The 21,854-nt window shown below is 42.5% G+C and overlaps 1 protein-coding gene across 1 annotated transcript; it reads right to left on the bottom strand.

The window, feature by feature from the left end:
• Positions 1–5,694: 5,694 nt before the first annotated feature.
• Positions 5,695–21,701, bottom strand: LOC142852127 (transmembrane protein 184C-like). Its single transcript, XM_075976596.1, has 10 exons — positions 21,199–21,701; positions 17,190–17,320; positions 17,061–17,097; positions 15,389–15,594; positions 14,581–14,655; positions 12,975–13,068; positions 10,502–10,614; positions 7,550–7,649; positions 6,954–7,125; positions 5,695–6,477 (listed from the first exon to the last, which is right to left on the bottom strand). Exons 1-10 carry the CDS (start codon positions 21,325–21,327, stop codon positions 6,101–6,103), a joined length of 1,434 nt encoding a protein of 477 aa, XP_075832711.1. The 5' UTR covers positions 21,328–21,701; the 3' UTR covers positions 5,695–6,100.
• Positions 21,702–21,854: the final 153 nt, after the last annotated feature.

Below are 21,854 nucleotides of genomic sequence, written 5' to 3'. Positions count from 1 at the left end.
GCTTGCTCTCTCTTTATATCTCTGTTCGGATTTTATACCTGGCTTTACTCAACCAATAAAAGCAACACATATACAGAAGGACGTCCCACATAATCTTCCCTTTTCTGTCTAATTAAAAAGGAAGGTTTTAACTTTAACATAGTAAAATTCCATATAAAAAATATTGATCAAGCAAGAATTATAATTATTCAGTCCATTTACACTTGGTAAATTAAGGAAAATATTCTATCTATCCTGTTTTGCATGTCTAAAGTTTTATTTCTAGTTTATCTTTTATCATAACTAAGAAAAACTAATTATAATTATCTGTTTTCAACTCCACCAAAGACCCCAGAAGGATATAATATGACCTAAGTAAACAGGAAGTGCATTGTAAGCAACTTCTAAAACTCTAGAATTGACAGAGTCATCTCACTGCCTGGACAGTCACCCAAAGTTCTTTTGTAATATTGGGGCATCCATCTTCAGCCTATAGGCCCATAATGTCCAGCTGACTTTCCATTGAAGCAGGAAATTTGAAGATCTGTTATGCCTTGTGCTGGCAGTTTGTCTCATCTGTGTTGCTCTCAACTGTGTCCTGCAGATGCCTGGCAGTTTCGCCTGTGAAGCAGGAACTCTGAAGTACCATCTCATCTTGGAAAGTTCAGCACTTTTCTGTAGGTCTTGCATGTACAGTTCATATAGCATACCATCAAGCTGTCCAGGCAAGAGCAGTTTCTTGCCCAAATAGCTAGCTTTGTCACACTGAAGGAAAATTCCATAATGAATTTCTTCAGTGCCCATCAACCTCTCTGAAGTGATTGGTGCTGCCAGAAGCAGACATGTCTCACTTTCGAGATAAGTCTAGGTTCTTAAAACATTTTAAATGTCATATTTTATAGGTCTTTGAAATGCTGAAGATTATCTGTGTAACTGAAATATATTGCTGTATATTTAGAAAACCTACCATGGCTACAAGTTTCACTATTTTACATGACTATTAACCCATAATTTCTAAATTATACATTACATTTTCAATGAGCTGTATAAACATAATACCTTAAACAAGAGTAGAAATATACATATAATGAAATTGACTTTAATTTTGTATCAGCAAACCAAAATCCATACTATCATCTCCCCTTATTTTTTTTTATAAATTAACCATGACCATTAATTGTTTATAAACAACCTTCTTTAAAAGAAAATAAAACATTTATAAACAATCATTTGGGAATTTGGGCATAGTTTTCTCCAAACTACTTCCTGTTTTTGGTGGACAAAGTATTTTTAGGGTTCAGAGACTTTTCTGGAGGTCTTGTTCCATCAAACCACACTAACCTAGAAGGAATCCACAGGTTCTCGTCTTTTGTGGAAACAAAAGCAGAACCTCTTTTCCAAAGTGTTATCCTTTGACTCAAATTTTGAAATCAAGATACTTTTAAAATATATATGTTGGTTTGGCTTAGTTGCCCCAGAATCAAATGTTTTCAGCAGTTAACTCATTAACAGTCAAAAAATTTAAAGAAAACACAATAATATACACAATCCAGACTCTTTGTGTATTTTCCATCTTTACCTGGCTTTTTTGTTTTGTTTTTACTCTATTTCTTTTATTTTTAAACTTTTGGTGTTTTGAAAAGGGCTTCTCTGTGTAGCCCCAGCTGTCCTGAATCTCACTCTCGACCAGGCTGGCCTTGAACTCACAGCAGTCCACCTGCCTCTGCAACCCAAGTGCTGAGATTAAAGGTGTGTGCCACCACATTCGACTACTCTATTTCTTTTTTCTTTTTTTAGAACTTTTTATATCCTTTTTCTTTTCTCTCTTTTTTCTTTTTTTAGAACTTTTTATATCCTTTTTCTTTTCTCTCCCAAGTCTCTGTGTATGTATTGTTTTTTTAAAAAGATATTTATTTATTATGTATACTATATTCTCTCTGTGTGTATGCCTGTAGGCCAGAAGAGGTCACCAGACCTCATTACAGATTGTTGTGAGCCACCATGTGGTAGATGGGAATTGATTTCAGGACCTTTGGAAGAGCAGGCAATGCTCTTAACTGCTGAGCCATCTTTCCAGCTCCCTGTGTATTGGTTTTTTTGAGACAGGGATTCACTGTAGTTTCAGAGTCTGTCCTGGAACTAGCTGTTGTAGATCAGGCTGGCCTCAAACTCATAGAGATCCACCTGCCTCTGCCTCCCAAGTGCTGGGATCTGGCCCCATGTATTTTTTTAAACACACTGTAAACCATTTAGAGTATCTTTTTTGTCTGAATCTGTCTTGTGTACCTTTATCTTTTTCTGACCTTGAGTCTTTCATCTGCTAAGTGATGTGGCTAGGATTAGTGCTGCAGTTTTGGTGACTGGATTTGTCTTATTCCTTGGCTTCCTGAGAGTCCTGCCTCATGGAGGGGTATTGGTGGGAGCCACGTTTTTTGCCACAGCTCAGTGGAGTTTCTAGGTCCATGCCACCACCAAGAAGCATGCTGATGGCTGCTTATAAACAGCATTTGAGTGTTCGATGGCAGGGCCTCTTAAAAGAGCTACAAGGCATTTGCTGCTAACATTAATTATAACAGTGTGGCCAATGGCTCAGACATATTCCTAGCTAGCTCTTACATCTTAAATTAACCCATTCCTATTAACCTATGTGTCACCATGAAGCTGTGGCTTACGAGTAAGGTTCTAGCACCTTTCTCCTTTGGCAACTACATTGTGTCTTCTTGGCTCTGCCTACTCTTTCTGTATATCTCTGTTCAGATTTCCTGCCTGGTTTTACTCTGCTAAGCCATTGGCTGAAACAACTTTATTCAACAACCAATAAAAGCAACACATATACAGAAGGACATTTCACATCAAGAAGCTGCACTTAAAGCAGTAAGAAACGAGCCTTGATATGGGGCCTGGCTGGAGCCAAGTGCACAGATCTCAGTGCAGATAGCGTGAAGGCCTACAGAGGGATACAGTCCTGTGGCATAGTGGCAGCTACGTGAAAAGGCTTGTCATATTGTCCACAGTCAGAAAGAAACAGACAGCACCTGCTGGCCATTTTTATTTTATTGAAATGTTTGTTCAGCTTTTCTATTACTGAGCTGTATGAGTTTTTTGCTTTTATTTTTATAGCTATTAACTCCTTTTAAGCAGATACTGTTTGTAAGTCTTTGTCCCAGCATGTAGGCTGCTGCTCTGTGTCACCGATATGTTTTCTTTGCTCTGCAGAAGCTTTTAATTTATATACTTGTCCTGCCCTTATGGGAGCTCTAGATATGGTAGCCAATACAGTGTCAGGGCCATGCATGGAAAGAAAAACAGGAAAGATTGCCTGTCCAGCACAATTGCTGTCTTCCCAGCAGGCAGTTGTGACCAGGGCTGTTTGAATTTGTGGATTTGTGCAGATGCCATCTCTTGTAGAATGTTGTTCACTCATTTGGTTTGCTTTTGTGGAATAAATTTATGGTATGATATTTTATTTTTTATTTTTTGAGAATATAATAATAGTTCTCCATTCCCTTTTCCCCAAACTCTCCCATATATCCCTCCCTGCTCTCCTTCAAATTCATGACCTCTTTTCTCATTGTTATTGTATGCATATATGTATACCATATATATTCCTAAATATAACCTGCTCAGTCTGTACAATGCTATCTGCATTTGTTTTTAGGAGCTGACCATTTGATAGTAGACAACCAGTTATTATTGTGCTTTTTTATGAAAAAAAAAACTCACCTCTCCTACTTCCAGTTTTCCTCAGTTACCTATAGTTTTGTGTAGGGTTGAGGCCTTCTGGGATTTTCCCTGTCTAGTTTGGTTTGTCCCTTGGTCTTGTCCTTGTTCAGCTCACATTTGGGTAGCCATGTTGGTGAGACTGTGCGTGTAGATTCTGACATTACTTGGAGCCACAATCTCACAGCAAAGTCCCTGATCCTCTGGATCTTACGCTTCCTCCACCTCTTCCACAATGTCCCCTCAACCTTAGGTGTAGGAATGTTTTGTAGATTTAACCATTGGGACTGGGCCCCACAACTCTGCATGTTTGGTTATGGTTTTCTGTAATGGTCTGTTGTAGATAAATTCCCTTGATGAGGGGTAAAAACTACACTTATCTGTAGGTATAAGGACAGATGTTTATAGATTTTGGTTAGGGATTAGGCTGGTGTCATAAATTAGTGGTTGTAGATTCTCCTCCAATAATTATTAGCACTGAGTAGTTAACTAGGTTTCCAGTACCAGGCATGTTTTCCCTCTTGTTGAGCAGATCTTAGGTCCAAATAGAGTACACATGCCACTGTTGCACCCCTAGGGTTAGCTTTGGAGCCTGTCCTGGAACTAGCTCTTGTAGACCAGGCTGGTCTCGAACTCACAGAGATCCGCCTGCCTCTGCCTCCCAAGTGCTGGGATTAAAGGCGTGCGCCACCACCGCCCGGCTTTGTTGTTGAGGTTGTTATAGCTGTGTAGGACTTTGGAAGCTTGCACGGTACCTTCTGATGGTGTGATATTCTGAAAGTCTCAGTTATATCTGTGTCTTACACAGTGAGTTGATTTGGTGTCTGGTGTAAACGAGGGTCCAGTTTCATCCTTTGGTGTGTGGAATCCAGACTTCCTGGGACAATTCCCTGGATGGAAGCTGTTTTTTTCTTAGTATGCCTATCTGGTGCTCTTGTCAGCAACTATCCTGAACTTTCCATTTTGTTCCAATTGTCTGGTTTTTCTTAGTTTCACACTTTTTTCCTTAAAACACTTTCATTTGTGTTTGGGCATTTTGCCTTTATGTATATCTGTGTACCAGTGGGCATGCCTGGTGCCTGAGTAGGTTAGAACAAGACACTAAACTTTTCAGAACTACAGTTACAGATGGTTGTGAGCTACCATGTTGGTACTGGAAATCAATCCTGGGTCCTCTGGGAGAGCAACTAGTGTTCTTAACCCCTGAGCCAACTCTCCAGGCACCGCTCTTGACCACTGAGTTCTCTTAACAACTCTTTCTTAGGCATATGGTATGTTGTATGTGTGTGTTTCTTACTATGTTGCTCAAGCTAATCTTAAACATGGGTTCAAATGACCCTTCTGCCTTAGCCTCATATGCTGGGATGACAGGGACATGAATCATGGCACCCAGCTTGTATTTCAAATCAGGATGGACCATGTGTCCAACTTTCCTCAGAAGTGGTTTGGACTTTTTTTTTTTAATATTTCTACATGAGTTTTAGGATTGTTCATCTGACTAATGCCACTAAGATTCTGCTGCCAGTTGTACTGAATCTATATATTCCTATGGGTAGTGTGGGCATTGTGATAAGATTTATTTAGATTCACAGTGTGTCCTTCCATTTTCTCTTTCTTTGACCAGTGATTTGTTTTCATTTTTGGACTAGACCAGGCTGGACTGGAACTTAATAAGTCCTGCCACCTCTGCCTCCTGAGTGCTGGGTACACCATTCAGTCTGGCTCAAAAATTTTGGCCTTCTAATCAAAAAATTTTTGCTAAAGCATTAAGAATTTATGTTTAAAGAATAAGACACAGCCAAGTGGTGGCGCATGTTTCTAGTTCCAGCACTCAGAAGGCACAGGCAGGCTGTTCTGAGTTCAAGGTCAGCCTTGTCTATAGAGGGAGTTCCAAGACAGCCAGGAACACATAAAGAAACCATGTCTCAATAAGAAAAAAAGAAACAAACAAACAAAAAAAAACCAAAAAAGGTTAAAAAATAAGACATGTAAGAGTTTCAGAAAACAGTACTAGATTTATTGAAAGACATGTAATTGAAGAATAATTATGTAAACTTAAATGGCACATGATTATGATTAAATTAAATTAATCTGAATTTTATATTTACATTTTGAGTCCAGAGCATTACATTCATGCAGTGGTAAGAAGCACTGATTTTTTTATTTTTTTATCTTCAAATGTCCATCCTCTTGAGAAATGCAAGAGCACTCAGCTGAAGTTGTTACCTACTGTTTGAATATATGAAACCCTAAGAGTTTAAGAAAGCCAAAGCCTAGGAAATTTAAATGTTATTTGTGATATATAAAACATATACAAATATATATACTAACATGTATGTATTAGTATTATATCTGGCTTTGCCTATCTGAAATTTTGAACATTCTGAGCTGTGGCACCTCTCTAGGAGTCTGCTGTGTCAAGGAGCTTCTTCTGCTCGTCTGGGATGTCATTCATGACGTCTGCAGACAGCTGGTCTTCTGCAGAGAGCGTGTCCTGTGAATACACTGTGTCTTCAAAGTCTGGATATTGGCCTGCATCGTCAGGAGGGCCATGCTCGTCTGGGATGTCATTCATGACTTCACACAGCTTGGATGTAGCAGCTGCATTCTGGGTAGTAATCGTGTGTCCAAAGCCCTGATACTGGCCCTGGGGTGAGGATGACTTTGAACCTGGAGAACCTGCATCGCGTGGCGATGAGGAAAGCAGACTTGTGTGTTCACTATGCTCTGGGTCTTCAGGAAAACATTTTTTTGGGGGATAACCTCGCATTGTTCTCCCTATAAGACAATATAAATTTAATAGCCAAAGGTTATTTTTACTGCTGTAAACTTAATTCTCTAACCACTCCCTTCCCCCCTTTGTCTTCCCCAAATCTGAAAAGCCTGTATCATGGCACTGCTTTCCATATTTTCTCATTTCTTAAATTACTAGAGTAAATGACCTTCCTTATCTTACATATTTGGGTCAGGATACCACACAAGCATGAGGACCCGAGTTCGATCCTCAGCACGGGTACAAAGCTGGGCATGTTTGTAGTCCTCGTGCTAGCAAGGCAGAGATAGGATCCCTGGGGCTCTCTGGTCAGCCATCCTAGCTGAGCCCCAGGACAGCGAGAGACCCTGTTCCAAAACTCAAGCTGAACATTCCAAGGGACCACACCTGAGGTTCAACTCTGACCCCATGTGCACACACATAAACCTACCTTCCCAATATACACACTTACACTAACAGAAGTTAAAGAGCTGTTACCTACCGACACGTCTTACTTGCTCAGAAATATCATCTCTGATATCTGACACATCCCACATGGCGAGGAAGGAGTCGAAGCACGAGCCTTCCTCTGCCTCTTGCACGTAGGGTTTATAGGAGAACGAGTAATGATGGGCAATGGCCGCAAAGAACATCTCGATGCAGATGATGAAATCCTACAACAGCCACACAAATATCAGACATCTTTGGGCTTCGATATAACTTTTCAAATTGCTAACTTTTCAAAGTTACTTAGAGTGTCAATAACTTTGAAATATAATCCAGATTATATTCCTTTTCAACATTTTTCCCCACTTCATAACATGACAAGCAAAGTTTGCATCTCTTTTGCTTTCCCTCACTCAAGAATTTCTCAATGCATTACACAAGCACTGAAAGGAACCATGCAGACATAAGCAGACCAGGAATACAATCAGTACCCATCAGTCCCTATGGGCCGTTTCTCTCGGGTTCTCGCTCCTCACTACAGAGTAAGCTAACAGTCTTGCCTACTGTTTGTACGTTGGCAGGTTCTGGGCATCACTGCATTAAATAGCTTAAACAGTAAAAGCCCCTGAGTTCAGAGACAGCCCTACTTACCTGCAGGCCTGTGGCCACAGCTTCAGCACTTTGCCATTCCCACGTACGCTTTTCTGAAATAACGCCAACCTTAACCAACAAAGCTATCAGCACTGCTTGCCTGGATGTCAAGAAGAGGTAAATGTCAAATCTAAATCATGAAATGACCAGCTGTTTTATGCAATTAGGGGCTAGGGAGGTGGCTTGGTAGGCGAAGCGCTTGTTGTACAAGAGTGAGGAAGGTCCTAAGTGAGAAGCACAGAACCCAGGTAAGGCGGGCATGTAGCACACACGTAAACCAGCGTTCCTGAGGGAAGCTGAGAGGTGGGACACAATCCGGGGAAGCCGCAGGCCAGCAAGCCTTGTGTGCGTACAATGAACAATTAAGAGACCCTCACCTTAATGCAAGACACGGACACCCAAAGCTCCTCATCTCCATATGCACACATGACATGGGCATGTTCCCACTCACAATAAACACATAACATATACACAAAAAGATTAAAATATGCAACCACAAACAGTTAAGGCCTCAGTGTATCCTAGGACTCCAAACTATCCTGCCTTCAGGACATACTCCCAAACAAACTGTGTTTACATTAAATATACACACCTTGCATTTCAAATGTATTAGTTTCATAAGATGAATTTCATTATGTATTCTCAGAAAAACATTTGATTTACATATTTTTTTTGTTCTGAAACCATGTACAAATAATTAGATTCTGAGTTCTAACAGTGTGTTTACATGTGCATACTAAGATTATTTTATTATTTATTTATTTAGATACAGGGTCTTTCTATGCAATCCTGGTTGTTCTAGAACTTGCTATGTTGACCAACCTGGCATTGAACACAAGATCTGGCCACCTCTGCCTCCCAAGTGCTGAGACTAAAGGCACGTGCCATCACACCTGGATAATTACCAGGATTAAAAAATGACTATTTTCGGCCGTGTATGTGAGATCAGAGGACAACCCGCTGGCGCCATTTCTTTCCCTCTAGCGTGGGCTCTTGGGTGGAACTCCCCTCGTCAGTCTTGGCAACGGCAAGCCTCTCTTCCTGCTGACCCATGCCACGGCTCTACTACTGTCTTATTCCCCCTCCCTTTATGATCAGTGAGTGTGGCAGGGTCTCTGAGGGCAGCTGTGTTCTCTACTTCTGCTTTTACAAGGGTGCTGGGGATCAATCTCAATTCTTTGGTGTGCACAGCAAGGGCCTTTTCCTGCTGAGCTATCCTGCCAGTTTACGGGTTATCTGAATTAGAATACTGTTGAGTTCCAGAAGTTTTTCTAGCATAAATTACGTCTGTAGAAGACTGCACATGATGTGTGCCCTCAGATGCTAATCATTACTCTGGCAGTGCAATTCCATGAATGTTTTATCTCTTTTCCCGTTACTGAACTGCTAAACTGGATAGATTTGTCTATGTAACTCTTATTACCTAGCCTATTACTAATCTAACACCACATCTAGGTTTGTTTGTTTGCTTTGTGACACCAAGGACAGGCAGTAGGGCCTTGTCTACACTATGCGGACACTCAAATGTATCTCCATCCCTACCTTGTATTTTAAAGGACACACACTGATAAACATTTCCTCACACCATTAAATGTCTTCTCCTAAACTGATACTGTTTTATTCATGACAATCATAATTTTAAACAGTTTATTTTATTCATTTTGAGACAGGGTCACACTATGTACCTCTGACTGGCCTCACACTTGCTATGTATAGACCCTGCTAGCCTTGAACTCATAGAGAACCACCTGCTTCTGCCTCCCCGGGGAGTTCTGGGATTAAAGGGTACACTACCACACTCAGCAGAACTATAATTTTAACGATGGTATCAAGATAGTTAGGCTATCTCAAATTATCTTCATCTTTTAAATGTCATAGTGGCCGTCTGACTACTTCTTTGATTGTTTAGATACAAGATCACACACAGTGGCATAGGCTAATCTACAACTTGCTATAGAGAGCAGGCTGTCATCAAACTCAATGAGATTCTCTTGGTTTACCCTGAGTGTTGGGACTACAGGTATATACCACCACACAGGACTAAGATTATGTTTTAAACATATTTTTAAAAACTATTTTTTAATATATATTTTTGTGTGAGTTTTGCCTGCATATGTGTATACAAGTAAAGTATCTGCAGATACCAGAAGAGGGCATTAGAATCACCTGGATCTGAAATTGCAGAGGGTTGTGTCCACTAACTTTGTTGGTGTTGGGAACTAAACCCAGATCCTCCGAAAGAATAGCAAGGGCTCTTGTCTGCTGAGCCATCTTTCCAGGCTTGTTTTTGTAAATATTACAAAAGCTAAACAGATGGGTTTAAAAAAAATTTCAGGGGCTGGACAGACAGCTCAGTGGTTAAGAGTTTCCAGAGGTCCTGAGTTTAATTCCCAGCAATCACATGGTGGCTCACAGCTATCTGTAATGAGATCTGTAGCCCTCTTCTGGCCTGCAGGCATACATGGAGGCAGAATGTTGTATACAGAATAAATAAATAAATCTTTAAAAAAAATTTTATGTGTGTGTGTGTATGAGAGAGAGAGAGAGAGAGAGAGAGAGAGAGAGAGAGAGAGAGAGAGAGAGACTGAGACTGTGCAAGTATGTGCATGTGTCACAGAGGTCAGAAGAGGGCTTCGGGTCCCTTGAACTAGGGTGACATGAGGTTGTGAGTCGCCATACATGGCTGCTGGGGACAAACTTTGGTCCTCTGGATATGTGCAAACTCTAACTGCTGAGCCTCTCTCCAGCCCAAGGACATCTGCCAAGTTCAGACTGGCCTTGAAATGGTGGTCCTGCCTCAGTTTCCCAAGGGCTGGGACCACAGGTAGGCACCACTTACATTAAAGACAGGTAGGCATTGTCTTTACATTACTGTAAAAAAAAAAACTCCCTTAAACAACAGTTTTATTGGCATTTATAAAGAAAGAATATTTAAGAGCATGCAATACTTACCAGAATGAGAGAAAGACTACCAGTTTGACACAAAGAAATTTGCCAAAAGGTTGTATAGGGCTGAGCTCTTCTTTCAGCACATTGTAAAACAGCCAGAGGCAGTACACGGCAAACTAGAAACAAAAGCAACATTCATCATTCTGCAGTAGGAAAACAGGGACTGACGATTAAAGCTGAAGCCAGAGCCTGCTCTACAGGAACATTCCAGGTGGAACTTAAGGCTGATTAGTCAATGTTTTAGTGCTTTTAATACGTTACTGCAGAGGTATACATGTGAAATTTCTCAAGACATATGTACCATTTTTCCTGAACGTGTTTCTAAGTATTCACATACTGTAACTCAAGCAATAAACAAATGACGTGAACAGAAGATTTTTTCATTCAAAAGAGAAGGGAAACATACCTGTTAAGCTTTTAAACACAAGTTACCGTCAATTTTTATAAAAACTCAATTATTATTATTATTATTATTATAAACTAGTCTCTTGTGTAACATTTAAACAACATACATACATACACGGTTTGTAAATCAACACATTAAATAAGTACAGTTTCAATAAAATTGTGACCATGAAATCTACATCATATGAATTTCCTTGAGAGCAGTCTGTTAGTCCAGCTGGCCTGACTTCTTAGAATAAATGTCCATGACGTCAGAGTCAGTTCTAAAGACCAACCAGGACTTCAGCAGCAAGAAGCATCTCTGAAAGCTTACTTTCCCCATTAAAATGATAAGACACTTTATGCTCATTTAAACTACTCCAGGACAGGAAAGCAGTAAGGATCCTTTTTCAGATCCTTGCAGTGGAGTCAGGGCCAAGCAAGGTGCATGTTCTACACTCACAGGCCCTGGGTTCTAGCTCTAGTACTGGTAAAAAAAAAAAAAAAACAATAAAAGAAATTGAAGGCCTAGCGGTGGTGGCACACACCTTTAATACCAGCATTCAGGAGGCAGAGGCAGGTGGACCTATGTGAGCTCGAGGCCAGCCTGGTCTACAGACCAAATTTCATGACAGGCTCCAAAACTATGGAGAAACCCTGTCTCAAAAACTCAAAAGCAACAGCAACAACAGAAACCAAAACAAACTGACTCTCGGCACCGAGCCATTTCTCTGTACATAGGAACTGTTACCCTGTTAGGCTGGGATCATACCCAGGGCTATGTGTGCTAGGCAAACACTCCATATTCCACCAGTCACAACCCAATTTTCTAACATCTGTCATGAACTAAAATAAAATTTTGTTCCCCAATATTGTTTTCAACTAAAAGTAGATAATTTTTGTGCGGTTTTCTTAAATTTTACTTTTAATATCTATCTAAATGCCAATGGGAAGAACAAACTATGCCCACAATGAAGAGCGTTTCCAGTCCTTTCTTATCATGGGTATTTCATCCGGAAGGCAAAAGCACTTCTGACCATTTCTTTAGACTACATTTCCAGAAAAAAGACTATGGGTCATGAAGGCAAACACGAGGGAAATCTCTGGAGACACACCACATTTATTTCCATTAAAAATTGTTTTGTTTGTTTTGGGTGTTTTGAGACAGGGTTTCTCTGTGTAGCACTGGCTGTCCTGGAACTCACTTCGTAGACCACACTGGCCTCACACTCAGATCTGCCTGCCCCTGCCTCCCACCTTCTGGGACTGAAGGCATGCGCTGCCATGCCCAGAACCATTATAAACTTCCAACACTGTGTGTGGGTCACTGTATTTCAGTTACTACACTGTGGGAAGCACCACCCAAAGACACTCCTTACAGCCCTTAAGTTCCTAGACAGCACCCATTTTTTTTTAAACTTCAGTCTTGGCAGGGCAATGCTGGTGCACGCCTTTAATTCCAGCACTTGGGAGGTGGAGGCAGGCAGATCTCTGTGAGTTTGAGGCTAGCCTGGTCTACAAAGCAAGTTCCAGGACAGCTAGAAGAACTGTTACACAGAGAAAAATCAAAACAAAAACAAAAAAACTTCAGTCTATTTTCCTTTAATTCTAAATACAGATCAGATAATTGAGTTCTTTCTTTTTCTTTCTTTCTTTCTTTCTTTTTTTTTTTGAGACAGGGTTTCTTTGTGTAGCCCTGGCTGTCCTGGAACTCACTCTGTAGACCCAGCTAGTCTCAAACTCAGAGATTTGCCTTTATGCTGGGATTAAAGGACTGTATCACCACCGCCTGGTGAATCTTTCCTTTTGCACCATTAGACGTTCCCTCCAACTGAACAGGCTGACTGTGTTGTTCTGTTCATTTAGAAGCACACGATGCTTTTACCCACAGCTAGGCGGTAACAAGGACAAACAGGTGTGCATGTAGTCACCAAATCATTCATGAACACATTACTGTACTTTTATATACATTAAAGCTGTTTCAAGTAACATGTACAAATGAAAAGGTAATATTTTTCTCAAGAAAAGTGCCTGATAACACTCAGTACAGAAACTAACTTAGTACAGCTATGGGGAATGATGATTTACTTACCACTTGTGACAGGTTATTTAATATAACCAAGTAAGTCCAAGCGTTGGAGAAACTAAAGTTCCCTTCATCGTAGACACCAACAATCTCACATACCCTTAAATGGCAAAAATTAACGTTATGACTTACCAAGCAAACCCATAGAGACTTATTTTATGTATATGAATATTCTAGTGCATGCAGACCTGTGCACAATGTGTGTGCAGTGCCTTTGGAGGCCAGAAAAGGGTGCTGGCCACGCTGGCCCTATATTTTACTGAACCCGAGTCTTCTGCAGGAGTGTGGGGTGCTCTTAACCCTGAACACACACGGAAGGTATCATGGCAGCACTACTTAAGAATTCTGAGACCATTTACTTCAGCAGCGCTATGGATCATCTCTTGACTCTGGTCACAGAGGACATTCTTCTAGATATGTATGATATGATTATTCCTTCTACCTTAAAGGAATGACAAACTCAGCATCATTAAACTAGAGAATCATCACTAACTCCAGAAGACAAGGCCTGATTTTGGAAAGTGTGACGGATAAACATTGATCCCAGCTCACCTTTTCCCTGTAAACTACCTGGCAGATGCGTATCCTCAGACCCAGGACCCCCTCCCCCCACCCCCTCACCCCCCCCCCCCCAGTAATTTTTAGCACAAGTACTGGGTTATGCGCTCGTTGGGTTTCTAAGCAGCAAACAAACAAAGCATAAGCCATAAAGCGCTCCAGCTCGAGGGCAGAATAAAGAGCTGACCTGATTTGTTTCAGTGTGGCTGGCTTTACTTTGTGAGCTGCAGAACTTTGAGGTCTAACAGAGGAATCATATAAATTAACACTTTGGATTTTTTTAAGGGAACGTCTCCGAGGTAGTTTCATTATGTTTCATATTTTGACATTAAATGGTTTTTGTCTGTGTTTGAGACTCCGTCTATGTAGACCAGGCTGGCCTCAAACTCCCAGAGATCCGCTTCCTCTGCCTCCTCAGTGCTGGGATGAAAGGAGGCACCAGTAAAGGACAGTGCTCCCAATAAACTTTTTTTTTTTTTTTTTTGAGACAGGGTTTCTCTGTGTGGCCCTGGCTGTCCTCAAACTCACTCTGTAGACCAGACTGGCTTGAACTTACTGGGCTCCTCCTGCCTCTGTCTACCAAGTGCTGGGATTAAAGGTGTGCGCCACCACTACCTGGCTCCTAATAATTCTTAACAAGGTATAAAATAAATCTGTGTGGTTAGCCCAAAGGAGATTTTATTTTTTGTGTTTTACAGCCTGCTCTCAAAAGAATGTAAATCTTGTGATAATTCTTGCATTGTTCACTGTAATAGAATCCAGCTTTTGTATATGGATTTACATTATTAATCAACATTGATTTTCTAGTTGTTTTTTCCCATTTAAGAACATAAATTATTTTTTAAGACAAGGCCCAGTCTGACCTTGAACTATCAATTCTCCTGACTCTACCTTGAAGTGCTAGGATTATTTGCCATGAATCACTACACTTGGTTTCTGTGGAATTAAACCCAAGGCTTTGTGCATACAAAGCAAACACTCTTATTAACTGAGCTATATTCCCTGGCATGTATCATGAAGATAAAAAATCCAGCTCCACAAAGGTGACACTTACAACGCCGTCACAGTGGTGATCGGTCTGACCACAGTGTACTGCAACACTCCCAGTTTGCACCGAAAAAGAAGCATTCTGCAAGAGAAGAGAAGACCAAAGCTCAACTATTCAGTGGCATCGGAGCATCTCAAAGCCTCCAAACTGAAGTCACTTACAAGGTGCGGAACAGAAGGAGTAGAAAGTTCTGGGACCTTGGTCTTTCCTTGTTTCCCACTCTTGCCATGATATACCTCAAATCAACAGGACCCAATGATCTCATCAACAGTCCAAATAAACCTAATTATCTCAGAAATTTTTGATAGAAGTGACAATGAAAGCTCTAACACACACTCCAGGAGAGAAACTGAGGCACAGATCAACTGTGCATATGTACCTGTGCATATGTAAGAATGTGTTCCCAGAAAGATTTCCTGGGACAAGGGAGTCACCGAGGGTGGCAGCATATTCTCCAGGCTGTGGTCTGGACTGCACAGAGGAGGCGGTGAGCTGAGCTCCTGCCGCACACCTTCCCACCACAATGGACTGGCTCCACAAACTCTCTTCCTTAGTTGCTCTTGGCAGTCATTTTGTCCCAGCAGTGAGACAATTAGTGTGTGATCACAGACAAGATCACGCAGGCTCCTATTCCCAGCTGTAAAAAGGATGCTGACTAAATGTTTTCTAATGTTCTCTCCTACAATACACTGATGAACTTTTCTACCGGAGTGATCACTTGCAACATAAAAAGAAAACAAAACAACAAGCAATAAAAACAGCTGACTGATACTGAAAGCCCACGCGGAGGCTCACTAAAGACAAACATACTTACTCTCCCATTGCCCAGGGTGGACAGCAGCACAGAGGGGGGAAATGCTGTTGCTGATCTTTAGCTTCTAGGTGGAGCACCAAGTTGGGGAATCGGATTGTTAGGTAGTTGTTAAGGAATATCATGAAGTTATAAATGACGTAAGCTTCATAGCACTCCCTCCAGGTGTCCACATAGATGGCGATTTTGGGATATTTCAAAGCCAACCACTATGAGAAAACAAGATGTTAAAGACCTGTCGCCGATATAACGTGAATTCACCCCACTCACAGAAGCTAACTCTAGAGCCTGGAGATCGTTTCCCATGCTTGCCGCAAACTACCATAATCCGGAATGGATTCACTTGGGGAGGAGGCCAGGGAATGTTGATGTGCAACAAGCAGCTTCAATACAGCTAAAAAAACAGGTAAGTGCTGGGGCAAATAAGGAATATAAAAACAAAAGTTAATTGCGTTCTCAAATTATCTGAAATTAAGGGAAAAATGATCAGAAAATACTCCTGAAGACATCTGTGTCTTTCTTGTTTTTTTTTTTTCAGACAGTCTATGTAACCTGGATATTCTGGAACTCACTAGGTAGACCAGGCTGGCCTCCAACTCACAGAGTTCCACCTGAGGGATGGTATTAAAGGTGTGCAACACCACACCTGGCTAAAGCCATTTTCTTATAACTAACCACCAGAGTAGTTACATCCACTGTGGAAAGTCTTTTGTCCTTTCCTTTTTCTCCTCTTTTGGGGGGCGAGGTGACAAAATAATAATGGGAAAGCGTGATAGTGATCCTTGAGAATCTGCATCCATGGGTTCAGCCAACCCTGGAGCAGATACCTGTAAAACAGCTCCTGACCCCAGGTCTGTACTCTGGAACTCACTATAGAGACCAGGCTGGTCTTGAACTCATGGGGTTCTCTTATCTGCACCCCTATCTCCTCAACCTCCAGGGCTGTCACTATTATTAATTTCAAGCATATATTAAAGAGTAGTGGTGAGAGATGCATCCCTGCAATATGCCTACAACTGTCTTTAAGACAATCGCAGGAAAAGAGCTACACATTAGAAATATTTGAAACAGCTTCATTTTTCATTACATTATCTTCTTTACCAACATTTTAAAAAAGTAAGTTAGCCAGTTGCAGTGCTATATGCCTTTAATCCTAGCACTAGAGAGACAGACAGGTGCTGTGGGACAATGGTCTGCACCCTGTCAATCCTATTTTAATACAGCAGAAGTATAGGTGAGGCGACAAGAACAGGAGAATTCTGGGAAGAGGAAAGATTCAGTCTGCGGTCCTCACTCAGCTGCAGAGGAAACAAGATGAAACTGCCTCACTGATATAAGCCACTGAGCCATGTGGCTAACACAGACAAGAATTACGAGCTAATGTAAGATATAAGGATGAGTTAATAAGAAGGCCGAGATAATAGGCCAACCAGTTCATAATTAATGTAGAGTTCTGTGTTTCTTTGGGACTGAACAGCTGTAGGACTGGGGGAGACAGAAACCTCTGTCAAAAAACTGGGAGCCCTCTGTAAGTTCAGGGTCAACCTGGTCTCCAGAGTGAGTTCCAGGACAGCCAGAAATACAGTGAGACCCTATCTCAAAAATAAAAAGAGAGAGAGATGAGCCATCTCTCCAGCCCAAGAATTCTTAATGCAATACAATAAAATATACTTACGCTATCCAAACTGTATATTGGGACCATCCAAAGAATCCTATCGAAAGTAAAACATATAATAACATTTAATATCATGTTTATGAATTATGTCAGTCAACACTAGTAGTAGCAAATATATTAAGACTTGACCTTATAATGGGCTTCTGGAGCTCTGGTTGTGTGTAATGCACTAAGTGCTGCACAATCCCCCAGAGGGACACAGGGATTGTCAACAGCAGAAAGACACCAGCGATAAACCATGCTTCAGTGTGGATTCCAACCTTGAAAAACAAAAGAACGCATTAGTTTAGATTCTGATATTAAAACTATAAAGATCAATATTTTTATTTCTTATGTTTTCATTTGATTTCTAATCCTGCTTGGCATTTCCAAAATAATTAGTAACAATTTTTTAAAAAGATTTACTTTTTAAAAACTTATACGAATGTTTGTGTCTGTGTGTGGGTATGTGCATGTGTGGGCATCTGCTGAGGCCAGAAGAGGGCGCTAGAGTCCTTGGACCTGGAGTTAGAGGGGTGTGAGAGCACCCACCTTTAGTGTGTGTCCAAGGAGGAGGCTCCAGGACACCAAAAGAGCCCTCCTCGAACAAAACAAAACATTCCCATACTATCTTTGCCCACAGAATCATGTCTGAGTGAGGACCAGCACCGTGTGTGCCAAGGACTGATACAGACCAAGTGTCTCACAGAGTGCTGCTAGGAGGAAAGTTCCATGTCGAGCAGTCATAAACCATGCGACAGGAAAAACAAGCCACCACAGCCACCGCCGCAGTCACGTGGCACAGCACAGCAGCGCTGTGGGCACTTCTCTCTGCCTCAGTGTCCTCGTCCACAGAGGGAATCTCCTGTACTCAGCATTTCTCAGAGGGTTAAATAAAATCATAGTTACAGATTGAATGAGAGCGATCTTGAGGATATGCTCTAGCTAATACCTCTAACCTTAAAGACAAAACAAAGCCTTTGTAATCTCAGTCTTCTCTGCCCATGGTGCTATCATTTCTCAGGGCCCTTCAGAGTCAAATCTTCAAAACTCAAAGATTCTCCGGATTCTAAGCTTCCACCACACATTCCCACTTAAACAGTTCTGTTCTGGCTTCAGTCCTTCAACTGCAGTGAAATCACTGAGCTCCCAATGACCTTTCTACTTGTGAAACGTGACAGGCAAGGTGGCAACAATGGACACCAGCCAAAATGTTCCCCGAAACCCTCCTTCCTGGGCATTCACTTTGTTCTTTGTAATTTCCTGTGAAATACTGGTGCCAGGTCCTTTGCCGTTGTTCCTTCTCTGTGTCCTTGATCTAAAGCATTCTCTAACTGCGGGCATTGACTGAAGTCTGACCATACCTAGGAGTACACCTGTGGGAGTACCTAGGTGTGCTCCCCTTTCAGAGGCTGAAACCTAACCTCGAATGCCAACGGCCATATTTGGACGTAAGGCTGATGGGAAGTTACTTAGGTAAAATGAGGTCAGAGTCTCACAAGGCTGGTGACTGCATGAGATCAGGCAACAACCTGAGGATTCAGCAAAAGCATGGCCACCTGTGACCTGAGAGCACCCTCCCCAGAGAGCAACCCCTCTGGCCCCCCATGATATCTGACTCCAAAATAGTTTTCAGGACTGTGAAAAGATAAATTCCTGTTGAAGGCACTCAGTTCATAAACATGTGCTTTCACGTGTGTGAGTGCAGGTGTGGATACAGGTATGCAGGCGTGAGTGCAGGTGTGGGTACAGGTGTGCAGGTATGAGTGCAGGTGTGCATGTGTGAGTGCAGGTGTGCATATGTGAGTACAGGTGTGCATGTGTGAGTGCAGGTGTGGGTACAGGTGTGCAGGCGTGAGTGCAGGTGTGCATGTGTGAGTGCAGGTATGCATGTGTGGGTACAGATGTGCATGTGTGAGTTCAGGTGTGGGTACAGGTGTGCATGTGTGAGTGCAGGTGTGGGTACAGGTGTGCAGGCATGAGTGCAGGTGTGCATGTGTGAGTGCAGGTGTGGGTACAGGTGTGCATGTGTGAGTGCAGGTGTACATGTGTGAGTGCAGGTGTGGGTACAGGTGTGCATGTGTGAGTGCAGGTGTGGGTACAGGTGTGCAGGTGTGGGTACAGGTGTGCAGGCGTGAGTGCAGGTGTGCATGTGAGTGCAGGTGTGCAGGTATGAGTGCAGGTGTGCATGTGTGAGTGCAGGTGTGGGCACAGGTGTGCAGGTATGAGTGCAGGTGTGGGTACAGGTGTGCAGGCATGAGTGCAGGTGTGCATATGAGTGCAGGTGTGGGTACAGGTGTGCAGGTATGAGTGCAGGTGTGGGGGAAGGGGTGAATGCATGTGTGCACGTCAGAGGACAACTCTGGGAAATCAGCTCTCTTTCCACCTTGTGAGCCAGGGTCTCTCTTGTTTCTGCTGCTGTGCTGCATACGCCAGGCCAGACGGCTGGCAAGTTTCTAGGCAACTATGTGTCTACCTTCCTCTTGCCATAGACATCGTTCATGGTGGCTATAGAGGGGAACTCGGGGTCAGGCTTTCCTGGCTATTGCGTGACCTGCTGAGCCATCTTCACAGTCCAGTTTATGGCATTTTCTTAGGGCAGAGCGAGCAGACAAAACAAGACGAGTATCTGCAGCTGAAGCGGTTCTGAGGTCTAGACTTGCATATCCAGTGCAGTATGACAGGCTCACCTGCACACCCTCCATTAGACCCCGATCAGAACTTGAGGGATTGACTTGGGGTGTTGGCAGTTTACACTGCAGATCAGAATTGTTCTGAAAGCTTAGAGGCTTTGAAACTGCAGCTCACAACTAAGACAAGTCTTAAGCAGAAATGGTACACATTTCACTCACCTTCCTATGCTATATTCCAAGGACTACTAAATGAGGAAGTTATATTTATATTAAGATTGCTATACCCAAATTTGGACAACAAATTTTAAATAACCTAAATGACAAAAAATTCAAATGAGAAATATTTAATGTCATATTTTAATAGCCGAACTAGCTATATGGACTATAAACGTTTAGTGAACAAAAGCACCCTACAAATATGGCTAGACACATTGTTTAACTAAAATATTTTCCACAATCAAAGGGGGGGGGGTCATCTACATGGTATGTCATAACTCTTCCAAAATAAGTGTTTCTCAATAAAAGTACTTTCTGGTTATCAATTAATTAATCGATAATTCTAAGTTCCCTTTATACATATATTATGGCTATGTTAGGTACCCAGCTTGCAATGCTTTACTAATGTCACAGCGTGACATCAACACATAATGAAGGGTGGGTGAGAGAGATGGCTGCGCTAAGGTGCTGGCCTCCAATGCTACACTGATCCCTTGTGCTCTGCCCTCACTCAGCACTCAAGAGGGAAGGAGAGAACCAACTCCCTCAACTTGTCTGTCCTTTGACCTCCACAACCGGGCCATCCCACAAATATGCCAACAAATACATTTAAGAAAAGAAAGAAAGAAAGAAAGAAAGAGAGAGAGAGGGAGGGAGGGAGGGAGGGAGGGAGGGAGGGAGGGGGGAAGGGAGGGAGGAAAAAGAAATGAATACACAATGAACTTTAGTAAAACTTTTCCCTTACTGAGGAGTAACTTTAAGTCTGGGAATGTCGCTCAGATGCTTGCTTGCCCCAAATGCACAGTGCCCTGGGTTCCATCCCCAGCTTTCAATAATCAGAAGCGCTGAGAATGTGCTTGGAGGATTACTCTAGGCTACAAGGCAAATTCCAAAGAGCATGTCTACATGAGACTTTATCCCATTAGAGAAAGAAACAAAAGACGTAACTTCAAACGTAAAAACAATTAGCAAGTCAAACTAAAGGGGATCCTTTCGTTTCAGGAAGAGCTTCTAAAATCCAGAATGTAGCTTTGGTAGTTTATTTTATCTGGTTAAGATCAATATCTGCACAGCAGATCTGATTTCAAGAAGAATTCTCTGGGAATTGATGGGTATCAGCAAAGCATTCTAAGCAGCAACATTAACTGTTTTCTCCACCCGGTCCCACCTCCAGTTGTAGCGGCAAAATGAAATCAGACGGGTCCGTGTGTTCAAAGACGAAATCTTTTTCAGACCCCAAGCATGAGAGGGCAGACAAAGGGATTCTGCCAACTAGTGTAGGAAAGCGTAGAGGTGCTGGACCCTCCTACCTTTAGTTTTTGAAGTTCCCAAACACCGAAGGGAACCAAGACGAGGATGGAAATTACGTAAATAAGTACGAGCAGGGGCCGGATCCATCGCCTCCAGTTGTTCCGATTACAGGCGCAGGGCATTTCCATAAACAAATTAGTTTTGAACAGCTCAAAAAATGAACCAAGCCGAGATTTTGGCTTCTTTTCTTCGTTTTTTTTCTCCTCTGGCTCTCTACAGGGGAAAATTCAGCAGCCGCTGGCACCGCGTCCTCGGGTCGCGCTGTGGTTGCGGCTGCCGCAGCGGCAGCAGCTCGGGATGTTTGCAGGTGCGGGCTGCATCCTCGCCGGCTAACCGGCATGCACCCCGTCGGCCGCGGCGCAGTCGCCGCTCACCTGGGGGTCGCCTAAAGTCTCGGCTGCACCATGGCCCAGAGGACAGCCGGGGTGACCTGGGGAGGGGGGTCCCATCTGCAGCTGGAAACCAGCGACTCCCTCCCCCCTGCTCTGGCAGGCGAGTCTCCGCCCCCCGGAAGACTAGGCGCGCGACTTCCGGAACTTTCACAGTAGTGTAACTCATCTTCGAAAGAAATGAGTTCACTTCCGTTTCCGTTCAGATGCTCAAAGCCAATGACCGGCGGGCGTGGGGGGGGGGGGGGGGTTCAAGCTAGGCAAAC

Source organism: Microtus pennsylvanicus, chromosome 6, assembly GCF_037038515.1.
Source record: "Microtus pennsylvanicus isolate mMicPen1 chromosome 6, mMicPen1.hap1, whole genome shotgun sequence".
NCBI lineage: Eukaryota > Metazoa > Chordata > Mammalia > Rodentia > Cricetidae > Microtus > Microtus pennsylvanicus.
The sequence above is the reverse complement of the archived record's forward strand: the minus strand, read 5'-3'. Positions and strand labels throughout refer to the sequence as shown.